The sequence below is a fragment of the Desmodus rotundus genome, chromosome 5 (genome assembly GCF_022682495.2).
Source record: "Desmodus rotundus isolate HL8 chromosome 5, HLdesRot8A.1, whole genome shotgun sequence".
NCBI lineage: Eukaryota > Metazoa > Chordata > Mammalia > Chiroptera > Phyllostomidae > Desmodus > Desmodus rotundus.
In genome coordinates this window covers 21,378,174-21,391,555 of record NC_071391.1, presented here as the reverse complement: position 1 = coordinate 21,391,555, position 13,382 = coordinate 21,378,174, and the positions used below count along the sequence as shown (strand labels likewise).

General features: G+C 42.9%; 1 protein-coding gene across 15 annotated transcripts in view; it reads left to right on the top strand.

The window, feature by feature from the left end:
• CD44 (CD44 molecule (IN blood group)) overlaps positions 1-13,382 on the top strand; it is an 84,689-nt gene that overhangs the window by 63,184 nt on the left and 8,123 nt on the right. For 8 of the 15 annotated variants that reach the window (XM_053924203.1, XM_053924202.1, XM_024558807.3 and 5 more), the window contains 5 exons: positions 2,739-2,834; positions 4,607-4,696; positions 5,494-5,700; positions 8,868-8,933; positions 12,450-12,521. In XM_053924203.1, the coding sequence (XP_053780178.1) occupies positions 2,739-2,834; positions 4,607-4,696; positions 5,494-5,700; positions 8,868-8,933; positions 12,450-12,521 (531 nt within the window). The remainder of the gene's footprint in view (positions 1-2,738; positions 2,835-4,606; positions 4,697-5,493; positions 5,701-8,867; positions 8,934-12,449; positions 12,522-13,382) is intronic. The other 7 variants (XM_024558808.4, XM_045194018.3, XM_024558817.4 and 4 more) reach the window with 4 other exon arrangements.

Genomic DNA, 13,382 nt, shown 5'->3' with positions numbered 1-13,382 from the left:
AAATTCCTTTTCTTTGTAGAAGTGATATGCTCATTTATCTGAATGTGAGGTCCAGAGCTGACAGTGAAGAATTTGGCAGGAAAGTTAAAGAAGAATTAGTCCTAAAATGATGGGAGTGGAAGTCATTTCCTCTGAAGAAGGAGGAGTATCAAGAGTTATGTTTCACTTACTCCTAAGTTCAGGGTTTTTAAAAAGTTAAGTGATGGATTCAGTGACTATTTCCATTGTAGACCCAAAGATAAAACTTGCCTTTGGTAGAGAAATCTTAGAGAGCAAAAAATTGCTGAGTGCTTATTCTGAACAAATAACTAAAAAGCTCAGAAGACTTTATTATTTATTCTTGCCGCATTTAGGGATAGATACAGTGCCAAGTGACCTAAGATTTAGACCACTCTTGGCCCTCCATAAATGTTTGTGAGGTTCATAAGTGGACAACTTTCACACAGAATACAGTCTCTGTTTTCTCTAACTACATTCTTATTTACCAATAAGCTATTCAAAAATAGAATTAAAGAAGAGACAGAGTAAAAAAGATACTAGTTATAATTCTATAAAAATGGAAGATTATGATTTTATTTGACCAATTTTTATATTTAAAAAGAATCCTTCCTTTATCAGGTCAGATGACAACTTTCCTTAGAGAATCTGCAAGAGTTGGTAGCAGGGGATGCCCCTCTTTTCTCAGTCTTTATTAAGTTAAAGAATCCATGTTTCTTACCATACCCATGAATAGTTACTCAAGTTTTATTTTGTTAACAAGATGTCTTGGTCGCAGAAATGTAACATTCCAAAAAAGGAGATAAACCAAAGAACCAATGTGGGGATGTGAGTTATTACTCGTGACATTGAATTATCAGGATCCAAACTGCAAAGGATGCATAACATGAACGTTATTAAAATGAGCCCTAAGAGCACAATGACCACATCTCTTGGTAGTGAATTTGAACAGTTATCTCCAAAATGAATCCAAAAGGTTTTATGGTTTAGTGTCTTTAGAACCCCATAACTATGTCATTCCCAAATAGTAATGATAAGATATCACTAAATATTAGTGATTAGAAACTATATTGGTATTAAATATCTGCTAATGTGCAAAGCATGCAGAGACACAACAATGTATAATTCATGACCTATGTTCTTAAGGAACTTAAAATATAACTAGGAAAAGAAAACATTTAGCATCAAAATAAATCTAACAATACGAGACAGCGAGTTATAGATGCCAAATGAATGTGGCCAACTATACCAAAGAAATCCAGAGAACCCTCCAGAGAGTGTCAGAGAAAGGAAGTCAGAGAAAGTTTTTGTAGGAAGAAGACTCATGTCAGGGAGGCATGAAGGAAGGAAAGCCAACAAATGAATTTGTTAGCGTGAACAGATCCATTCATCAGAAAGGAAGACGAGTTTGAAAGGCTAGGTGGTAGCCAGCATGGCGAGCAGCTGCAGTCACACGCAGACCCGCATGCGTTATGCACACGGCTGCTGGAGGCCCTGATGATAGGCCTTGTAGAAAACCACGCCAGTAAAATAACTTCAGAATTAGTATTGTCGTCCTGCTGATGAACAGAAAGAGATTCTGTTAAATGGATGAGCATGTCAAGGAAAATCAAGTTGTCCCAAACCATGGAGTGGTGTGATATCTCATGAAGGATTCTCTTCATAAGAGGGACCATAAACAAGGGAGTCTAGAGACCACCAGCAGGCACAACTTTTTCTAGGAGAATATCCAATTTGGGGTTTGATTTGGGCTAGCGCGCCTGTTCTTGTTTTTTAATCTGGGTTAATGGAGTCGGCCATGTTTGTTTGTTTGTTTCTGACGAAGATCTTGATTTTCTTTTTGTATGGGAAGACTACAGTGTAGATGTGGGTGCCCAATATTCCAGCTTTTCCCTCTGGAGTCATCTGGAACTGGTTAAGTCTCTCTAGAGGCAGCAGTGTGGGTGGACTTTGAATCGGAGAGCCAACAATAATGATGGTGTTTATGGGTCGTTTGGCCTTTACTTCATTCAGGACTTGCTATTTCAACAGAATTGATTTGTGATAATTACTTAAAAAGCATCTGTAAATATTTCAGTGAAATTTCTTGCCACTCACCATTGCATGTTAATTTCCAAAGACAGTGCACATTTGTGTTAACGGGATGACTGATCCACTACCGCTCACTGCTTCTTATTTCTCATTGCTGAATGCTTCCCCTGGCTCCCACCTAGGTAGTATTGGGTGATGAGTGTATGTTTTATTTGCACGTTCACTTTGTGAAGCGGAAGAGGGCCAAATGAGGGAAGAAGGCTATAAAAACAGTATTTTTGCCAAGTAAGGGCGATGTGACAAAATGGTCCCTAAACCAGTGCACTTTTTCCTTCCTCCATGTGGCAGATTCCATATGTCTATAAGAAAGGCAATATGTTCAGAATGGGACAAGTCACACATGGTTCATATGTGTCTCTGCAAGGTTTGGGAGGCCCATCATGTGCTTGTTTAGAGTCCTTCCAGACTCAGCAAAAATAAACAAATTGTAGCTTTCATACAACTCAAACCCTTAAGCGAAAGCCAGTTACTTTCTGTGATGTTCTTTTGAAGAAACCATAATCTATTCCAGTTCTGGAGAGATGACTAAGTATGTGCTTTCTTTCCTTTTATCCAGGTTTGAATATAAGAATAATTTAGCTCTAGATCATAAACCACCCTGAAGTAGTGGCTTAGGAAATCAAACAGTAACACTGATTTAATTCCTTCAGATATGGACTCCAGCCATAGTACAACACTTCAGCCTCCTGCAGATCCAAACACAGGTTTGGTGGAAGACAGGACAGAATCTCATTCAGTGACAACCCGTAAGGATAATGACGCTCAGCCCTTTATAAGACCTATGTTTCTGCTCTAGTTCTTGCTCACACTGGCCCTGATTCACAGCTTGGTGGCGGAATGGTGCGTTTAGTGCTTTCTGGCTCAGCTCAGCCCGGAGCATTAAAGCTATCTTCGTTTTTATGTTTTCTTGGTGTTCTATGTTTTCAGTTCTTTAACTGTGACTTTTCCTTCATTCTTGGTGCTTTCCAGATTCAATGACTTTGTTTTTTTTGTTTTTTTTTTTAAGAAAATGGGGATGTGGGACTCCATTCACCTTGATTTTCCTTCCCTAAGTAGTAATGGCAGTATCATCCAAGCCCATGGTTAGAACAGTGATTTCTCTATGTTTCAACTGACCACCCCCTTTTGATTCCCATCTCTTCTTCAATCAAGGCAGAAGAGGGGTAGGATTGTTTTACTAGTTGTGCAAAGACAATTTGGGGATGGGTAATGATAGAAAATAGGGAAATCACATCAGCCCACAGAAGAGGGGGGCATGTTGTTGACAGTTGACAGAGGTAGCAGGGCCTGGGTACAAAAGGAGAGCGTTTGCTGATACCTCTTCCTAGTAGCCCTAATTTCCATTGTGTGTACAGGGCTATCCTAGACGTCAGACTAAAATCATTCATAATCTCTTGACAGACTGTGAAAGAAATCCAGAATTAAGAGTCCTCATTTCACTGCTTGCTGCACTTAATGGACAGGGCTCTTTATGTGAGCCCTTTTAGGCAAAGGACAAAATCAGCACGCATGTGTTGATGGTCCAAAATGTAAACAGCACAGGGTTAATCATTAAAGGAGATGCAAATACGCCAAAATGGTCTCTGCCAATGGAGGGTCTTGTATTTCCACTTTATGTCCCTGTTTTGGTCTAATGTTGGGTTGGGACTTGGTAAGCATCTCTCTCTTGGCCGTCACGTTTACTTGGTGGTGGACATCGCTATAAGTGTGCTTTATGGAGTGCTTGCACCTGTAACTCAGAGATCAGTAATTTTCTTAGAAGAACACAACGGAAATGAACTCAAAACAGTCAAAGCAAATTCAGAGATGGGCAATGGCTCAGCCTCTAATTGCATATACTACAGTGAGGGCCCTGTGTTTGCCCAGGCAAGCGTTCCCTGGCATCTCAACGTGGTGATGAGAATCCCCGTCCACAGATGAGATCAAAAACCTAATAATGGAGTAAAACAGTAATTTTAATTTGATGTTCTTTAGGAGGGGCTTAAGTATTTCCTTTTATAAATTGGACCGGAGTTACTCGAGCAAGTTATTCTGGATGAACTTCTTCCTCTCTGGTGATTACAAGCGTACCGCGCCATCATGCTGATTATTTTCCCGACAGTCTCACTTTGTGACACACACGTAGGGGCTCTTGATGGTTGATAGAAGCCCTGGGAGTCAGACATTTCTGTTTCTCTGTCTCTATGTCCTCGGGTTTTCCTCAGTGACTGGTAGCAATGTTATTGTACAGTTGGGTCAGGATGACCCAGGGTAGACCAAGTTTTGCCTCAGGCTTTACGTTGGCGCCCTATCTTTGATGATACTGAAAAAAAAAAAAAAGGTCCTAGGAGCCAGCTAGGGACAAAACAGAACTCTGTTGCACGTTTTCATCAGTCAGAGGAGAACGGCCTGCACAAACCTTGGTGTTCTTGCGCCTCTATCTGTCTGACTCCACAGAGCTAGATCCCGCCTGCCAGCAGGTAACAGGATGTGTTTCAGGGCTCCCAATTAATGCTGGATCCATCCCTCTTTCAAACAGAGCAGAGTCACACTCAGAGCTTCTCTACATCACATGGAGGCTTGGAAGAAGATAAAGAGCAGGCCGTGACTTCTGCTCCAACATCTAGCAGTAAGGATTGTAAAGCCTGCGTGGTTTCAGCTGTGGGTGTCTTTGCGCGGTGCCGTTGGTGGAGGTGCATTCGTTGACTGTCGTTAATGCTGTTACTTCTGATTCGGTGTGCTGGTGATGGGTCTCTGAGTTCTCTGCTTTGTAGACTTTTTAGAAGCCATTGTACATTAAATGCAACTATATTTCTTGATCTTAAAGGTCAGGTTTCTTAAATTCTAGAGTTAGATTGCTTATTTATGATTTATAACTGACTTATATTGCTCTCTGTTTTCCTCTCATTAAGTAATATTATTTTGCCATTTATACTCTGGATCATAAATTGATGGTGCTGGTGAGTAAGAGGCAGAGCCCTCTGGTAAAGCAAAAAGATAAAACCTCAGCTCTTTGAAGACTTGTATTGGCTATTCCAATCACAGACATCAAAATTTTACCTTTTAATTCAATGATATGTTTCCTCCACTTCATCAAAGGTGGGTCTAATTGACTGAGAGCTCAAGATTATCAATGTCATAGCTGTCGTGGCATAAAACTTACCTCAATAGCCCAGGCAGATATTACAACAAATGTTTGGGTATTAGAATCACCAGAATCTCTACCACTGAGTGAGTCCAGGTGGTGTCAATTGCAAAATACAGATTCTGTGCAAGAGCGTAACAAGTCACACTCTCTTTTGCTCTGTGTTCATACATAACAAATGGAAAACTTTTGCAGCGATTGCACATTCTTCAGACACGCACACAATGAATGGTGGTCCTATTGTACAGTTGTGGGTTTACCATTGATTCCACGTCACACAGCTAGGAATGATGGCAAAGGTGGAAGAAGAGTTGGAAATCTTCCTGAAGACTCAACTACCTCAGTGGAAGGTTATCCTCCTCATTCCCCAGACACGAAGGAGTACACAACCCTCCTCCCAGTGACCCCTGCTAACACGGGGGCCCCTGCAGTCACTGAAGTTACCACTGTTGGAGACTCCAACGTTCATGTTGATCTTTCCTTATCAGGTAATCAAGCCATTTGCTATCTGGTTTGCTTTCATTTTGTCGAAAACAACACATACTTTCGTGTTATGGGGGTCATTTTCTGTGCAGGCTGTGACTAGACTGATCGGTGACAGGGGAACGGCTTTTGTGAGGTTATCATTCTAGTGCAGGTAAACTTAGATTTAGTCTGGATAAAGAATGCTTTCACTTGCCGGTGTAATTTCCATTTGTTTTTGTGACTTGGTTGTTACGGTAGAATTTCTTTCTTTGTCTTGTTACTGATCTTGTGATACATTAAGTTGATCTATGTGAAATTGGTATTTTAGTAGGTCAGAGAAGTTAAATATTAGCTATTTTATTTGATTCAGCTAATAGCATGCTGCCTACTTACTAAGGTTTTACCCACCATATGAGCAATTCCCATGTACTAATACCTTCGCTCTGAAGTTATTACCTGCTGTCGGTGATGGATCGGTGAGTTTTCCTTTTGGTGGCGGACGTGTGGATAAGCCTCTCCTAGTTATGACGCACAGTTAAAACTTTATGATATAATCCACTATTAATAAATAGGCACCGTCTCTCTTGTGGTAATGGCAAGGAGGGGGCTAAAGATGAGTTTAGTTGGACCTGGACCTAGAATGAGACCTTTTTATTTTTTTCAAATAAACAGCCCTGCCCACTTTTGCTTTTCTTTATTTCTTCATTTGCATTAAAAAACTAACATTGTAGAAAATGGAACTAGAAGATACCTACTCTGGCTAAGAAGCTAAAATCATATTCTCTCTTCCTGGTACCAAGTATTCAAGTACCTCTCACCATTCAGCCACTGAGACCTATTAAAGATCAGTGTTTTTAAATATAGAGTAGTCCCCTTCTTTTATCTATGGTTTTGCCCTCCACGATTTCAGTTACCCGTGGTCAACTGTGGTCTGAAAATGTGAAATGGAAAATTCCAGAAATAAACAATTTATAAGTTTTAATTCGTGTACTATTCATAGTAGCGTGATGAAATCTCATGTTGTTCTGCTCCGTCCCCACCAGGGATGTGAATCATCCTGTGTCCAGTGTACCCACGCTGTTTATGCTACCCACCCCTTGGTCACTTAGTAGCCATCTCGTTCTCAGTCTGACTGTCGTGAGCTCACAGTGCTTGCGCTCAAGTAATCCTTACTCTACTCACTAATGCCATATCCACATAGCTTTTATTATAGTGTATTGCTGTAATTGTTCTATTTTATTATTAGCTACTGTTGCTAATTTCTTACTGTGCCTAGTTTATAAATTAAACCTTATCATAGGTTTGCATGTACAGGGAAAAAAAATGAGACATAAGCTACCAAAAAAGAAAAAATACAGCAATCCCTCCTTATCCACTGGGGATACATCCCAAGACTTCCAGTGGATGTGTGAAAACTGCAGATAATACTGAACCCTGTATGTGCCAGGTTCTTATCCCCCTCCCCAAAAAGAATAAATGTTATGAGAACTCAGTACACAAGAGAGATGACAGCTGCGATGCTCTGACTGATGTGGTGACAGACACCCAGAATGCCACGTGCATGGCTGCTTTCCTCTGGGATGCCCGTCCCCGGCTTCAGGGAGAACAGTCTTAGAAAATTCTGACGTTGGCAATACTGGCCGGACAGAACCCATCACACCCTCTGGTTCTTTATTCAGCACGGTTCTGCCCGCAGTTATTAAAAATTCCAACTGTCATTGTCAGTATTCTTCTGTAGAGATGCCTCTGAGAGCACTGCCTAATTTCTCTTGGCAAAACTAAGGCCTGTCATGCAACCCAGTGAATTTAAAGCTTAAATGGCAATTTGAATAGTTACAGTAGCCTAGAAGGATTTCATAGACTATGTGTTAGTAAAGAGGATACTTTCTCCAAAATCGATATCCACGCACTCTCATTTCTTCTACATTCCATCTGGTACCAACTGATTTTCCATGGTTCCCCATGGGTTACATGCTCAGTAACTGCTCATTTCTTCCAAAACATCTTTCTCGGTCTCTATACTTAATCATAAAAATTAAAACACTTGGAATTGTGGTGTTGGTGGTGATGGTGATGGTGATGGTAGTAGTGATAGTGGTGGTGGTGGTGGTGATGCCGATGGTGGTATGGGGGTATTGGTGCTGGCATTTCAGCAAATGCTGTTTTTCATTATTCTAACCATCAGCCAAGGAACAAAGCAATCTGTCTCCTCTCTACAATTACATGCCACTTACCTTCCTTTCGGGAAATGGGGGTGATCAGACTATGGTATATTCCTGATAGGTACCTTCATAATGGGTGAGTATAGTCATTTTATGAAACCATTGTCCTGTTCTGTGTTGTTTTAAGATACAAGTATAGTTTTGAAAAATGTGTGGGGAGGAGGGAGAAAACCAAGACTTTCCATGTGCTAAATCCAAGGGCTGACGTGCGGATCCCGAGTTTGGCAGTTCATGAAGTTGTTGCAATTTAAAGCCTGTCCATGACGGATGTTTGAGAAGATGGATTATATTAACCCTTGGTGTTGAAAATGCAGATTTCATTTTTGAAAAATATTTCTAGTTGAAACATATTCTAATTAGTCACATGTTAGCTATCACTTCCCCATTTCTTTTTCACTTATTTTCAGACTTCTGCTTTAAATAAGCAGTTGACTTTTCTCTTTGAATCTTTACATAATTCAATCCCAAGATCCTTTATTGCCCACCAAAACCTTTTTCTGTTCCCTGCCTCAGAGAACTCTCTTTGAAAGTCTCATGCCCTCAGCCACAGAGCACACCCATTCCCAGTGATCACACTTGTCCTGATTCAAAGCCTATAGTCTCTATTTCAAAGACACAGTATCAAATCCCAACCTCAGACCTGTGACGGCATCATGATACTTCTGTCTGCATGGTACAGTTACGAGGTTTTCATCAAAGCCATACTTCCTGTGGTCATCCTTGATGATCTGCACTGAACTAATCTCCTTAATTCTGATGAAAACTCTAGCGCACTCATCAGCGGAGTAAGAATGAAGGAATTGGTATTGTGAACCCATTCAAGGCTCCTTTGCCATCATTTTGCTTCCCTTTAAAAGACTGAGCTTTGGGGTGAAAGCAAAGTGCGTGAAAATGCAAACGTGAGGAAATGCGTGTGGCAGTGTCATTGGAACACACAGTCCTGAGCCTTCTCTGATTGCTCCTTACAGGAGATCAAGACTCATCTTCCGACTCCACCGGCAGGCACCATACCACTCACGGATCTGCAGCAGACGGTGAGTTTGAGCTGCTTTAGTCGTTGGCTGTCAGCATCATTGAACCAGCTGATAGTTAGTGAAGTAGGAGTCAGTGTCTCTGGAAGGCGGTCCTCACACTTTCTTAGCATGCATCACAATCACGGGGGGGGGGGGGCTTACTAAATCACACTGCTGGGCCCCGTCCTTAAAGTGTCTGATTCTGCGTGTCTGGGGTGGAGCCTGAGCACTTGTGCTTTTAGTAAGTCCCTAGTGATGCTGATAATGCTAAAACAAGGACTGTACTCTCAGAACTACCACTTTGGAGAGAATTCTTCCATTTGAAAGGATCAGGGAGAATCCAAATAGGGTCTCAATTCAACACTGGACTACACCAGAGTGATTAAAAATATGTGTTTTGAAATAAGAATGGCTTGGTTTGATCCCCGCTCCTCCTCATACAAACTGGGGATGTTGCTTAAAGGATCTGAGACTCAATTTCCTAATCAATAAAATTTGGATAGTAATTATCGCAGTGTATTAGGTTGGACCATATTAAACAGTCGGTCAATAGTCAAATATGAAATTAAACATATTTCATATGTTTCACCTATTATTAACTCATTCAATCATCCTTCAAACCCTGCAACCTACATAAGTGCTATTATTATCCCAATATTACAGAGGACACTGAGGTTCAGAGACACCAAGCAACTTAGCTGAGTTGACATGACTAGTGAGTTGAGTGGTAGAGCCCCGTTTCAAATCCAAAGCTCTCATATCACCTCTCATAAGCACAGTCTGGAGGAAGCACTCTGTAATGACCATAATTACCACCAGGCATGCATTATTAAATGGATTCCTATTTGCTGTGACTCACATCTCACTCCTGGAAATGTTACTCCAGGCAGCAGAAGTCTGATAGGAAGCAGGATTACCTGTGACCACTAACGCTGGGGCTGTGCTGGTGCTGTCATACCAAGGAGTCCCTGAGCATCATCAGTCCAGGTGGCCCCATGCAAGCCAGGTCTTCCTTATGAACTATTGTCCTCCCCTTCATGCTTCCATTGCAAGCGGGGTTGCCTCCAGGCTTAAATGTTCACACACTTAAAGCAAAATGAAGGTGGATATTTACATGGTAGTTTTGGTGATAACCATTTACACAAGAAGACAGGGGTGTGGGGACTCATTAGAAATGCTTCTAAAACAAGAACAGAAGTCCCAGGCTCTCTGGGGACCTGGGTGGGGCATTGAGCCTTTCCCAACCTCCATTTCTTTTCTTGAAAAAAGGGATCAGAACCCTGGCCTCAGTTACCTCCTAGAGTTCTTGTGAAGAACATGAGGTATCAGGAATTTGAAACGATTTTGGAAATGATAAGGAGTTGTTACTAAAAGGCAATGTTCTCTAAGATCAGGAGACCCCAGCTACTCCAAGGGTGCAGCAGAGGCCTCACCTAGGAGCTGGTTGGAAATGCAGAATCCTCGGCCATCCTAGACCTCCTGAATCCAGACTCTCCCCACCCCACTATGTGGTTTGTACATATTAAGGCTTGGGAAGCACTATCCGAGACTGCTTTCCTCACAGTTAAAGCCAGTTGAATTATCTCTGTGCACACGTCTCAGATTGGACCTCATCTCCCAACTGCAGTATCGAGTGTTCCTCTTCGCAGAACTTGCTTTCCCCGCCAGCCCGACCCAAGCGACGTTTGCAGGCCTCTGAGGGAGCAGGGCAAGACCTGCTCTATCTCTTCCATCTCCTTGGCGTTTGCCTGAAGAGAGAACCAAGTGGGTGGGAGCGGTCTCTTTTGTTTGACTCCTGTGCAGGTGTCTGTTGTTCAAACGGGACGTTTCATCTGCCTGTACACACGCCCAGATCTTTCCTTGCTGCGAGCGCTTTTTCTGGAAAATAGAAATAAAGAAATCATGATCCATTAATGACCTCCCTTTCACATATCAAAGGCTGCTGTGAGTCAGGGAAAGACCAGTGAGAGTGACTGTACCTCTGAGCTGGTTTGAAAGGCCAAAGAGCTCCAGTTTAAATGGCCAGTATCCCATGACCGAGGATCAAGGACTCTGGTCAGCGGCTAGAGAGAGTGTGCGGGGCTCCTGAGGTCTGGAAAGGGAGAGGCTGCTGTCAAACTGGCAGGCGGTATGCTGGAATGGCCAGACATATGGTAGAACTTGAGTTTAACAAAAATGTCAAATTGCTTAAACAAGAGCCACCCTACCCAAAATAACCACCCCGATCAAGACTTCAGTGTATTCTGTGCACGGTCAGAAGGTTGGCTCCCTTAGGAGAGCGCTTCCTGTGGGGCCCAGCCACCTTCCTTCACTGGCTGCCCAGACAGACAGACACCCCTGTTTCGTTTTGTTTTCTTCCCTTGCAGACCCATGGCGGGATTCTGCCTCGGGGTTCCTTTTAGTAGGGGAAATACAGTTCATTTTGGTGGGATCTTTTCAATTTTTGTTGCGAGCAGAAAGGGAAGCATAAAAAACACAAAGAAAACAGAGTCTCTTTCGTTCGGGCGAGTCTCTTCGCCGGCCTCCTGTTCTGACTTGTGGGTTCTGTGTGTTACAATGCTTCCTTTCGGTCTGAGATTTTCTGTTTGTTTCCGTGTTTTGTTTTGTAGCAGGGGAAAATGCTCATTCTTCACAAACAAAGCATGGTTCAATAACATATTAGCAGGTTTCAACAGTAGATCAGCCTGATCAAACTGAACTTTTCTGAGCTCTCTTTCTTGTAGCACTTTATAAATGCCTGTGGCTTGGATGTATAAATAGCTTCACAGTGATGCAGAGGCTGGCCCCATGTGCCACTCTCTGTAAGCCTGGTTATGCATGAGTTTTTCATAGGTAGAATGGGCCATGGTCCCCCAAGCCCTTATTTTATAATATTTATGTTCACTTCTATGATGACATAGGATGTGATTTTAAGATTTGCTCTGGCCTTTCTGGAGCATACGAATCCCTTAGGGATCTTGTTAAAATGAAGATTCTGGTTAGGCGGGTCTGGAGTGAGGCCTGAGATTCTGCATTCCCAGCATTCTCCCACGTGATGCCCATGCTGCAGGCCCAGGGACCACGCTTTGAGTAGCAAGGTCCGAAATTAAAAATAGAAAATATCTATGCACGATCACCAGTCTTGTGTACTCCTTCAAGCCTCTGTAGAATTATGATAAAGTGGATTCTAGTATCACCCCAATTAAGAGGAAGAAACTGACACTTGGAGAGGGTCACTTGAGCCAGCACAGGTTACTAGCAGGTGGCACAAGCAGGACTTGAATCCAAGGTGGTCTCGCCCTGGAGCACAAGGGCTTAAATATTTAACAACAGTGCTGCTCTAAAGTCTCATGTTCTTGATGAAAAATAACGTTTTCAAACCTTAGCCTGAATCAAACTGAAGTTTTCTGGGGAGATCTCTTTCTTGTGGCGCCTCATAAATGTCTGCGGCTTGGATGCGTGAGTAGCTTTGCAGGATGCAGTGGCTGGCCCCGTGAGCTGCTCTGTAAGCCTGGTTGTCCATCCTGAACTTTGTTTGAGAGATGTTTTTCTCCTTAGGACACTCCAGAGGGAGCCAAGAAGGGGGTGCCAACACGACCTCTGGTCCAATTAGGAAACCTCAAATTCCAGGTGAGTTTCAACCCGTGGGGAGGAAAACGATGCTTAAAAGCAGGTCTCTCTGAATGTCCCAGAGAGGAAGAAACAACCAGTTTGAAAGCACAGCCTGATAAATGTCCATCTCTTGAAACTGATTGATCCTCTTTGCAAGCTAAAGATGAATGAGAGCAAAAGAGAGGAAAAGATGGATTTTTCCTCCCCAGGATCCATAGACTGGCTGAGCCCATATTCACACTTGTCCCTGCTCTGTCCTAGCGCAGTGCCGTGTTAGTTCCTAAAGCTTCCTCCTCAAAGGAGTGATCACCCAGGAGGGTCCAGGGCACAGCCAGGTCCCTCCTGTCCCAATTCAGTTTCCCCTTCATGTCTGGGGTTGGGGAAGACATGCACAAAATTCTCCTGACATGGCAGACAGTGTGTCGAGTGCAGTGAAAACCTTTTTCTGGTCCACAAGCCACTTTTTCTCAAGGGACAGCCCTCACTGATCCAGACAAAGGACAGTTTCCGAATATGTTACATGTGCAGTGAGGAGACTGGGCCAGCTGGCTCTCTTGAGTGTTGAGATTTCAGTCTTTTGAAGCAACTTCTTTATTTGACTTGGGTTCAAAGTTGAGCACTTGTAAAAGGGGGATTACAAAAAAAGGAAGGGTTTTCCTAGGGTTGTAAATTATCCTTCTAACACCCCGCCCTTCAGAAGTCTCCAAACTGAGCCTTCCATGGGGAAAGGGAAGGATGTGGCATGTGCCTGCCCCCTGCCTCAGCTGGCCTGGGCACCACCTGAGGCAGAGCACGTGGAGAGGGAGAGGGCTGCTGGGAGGACAGGGTGGGTGCGATGTAATTGGCTATAATCAGGCTGCAGGATTCTTTCCAACCTGG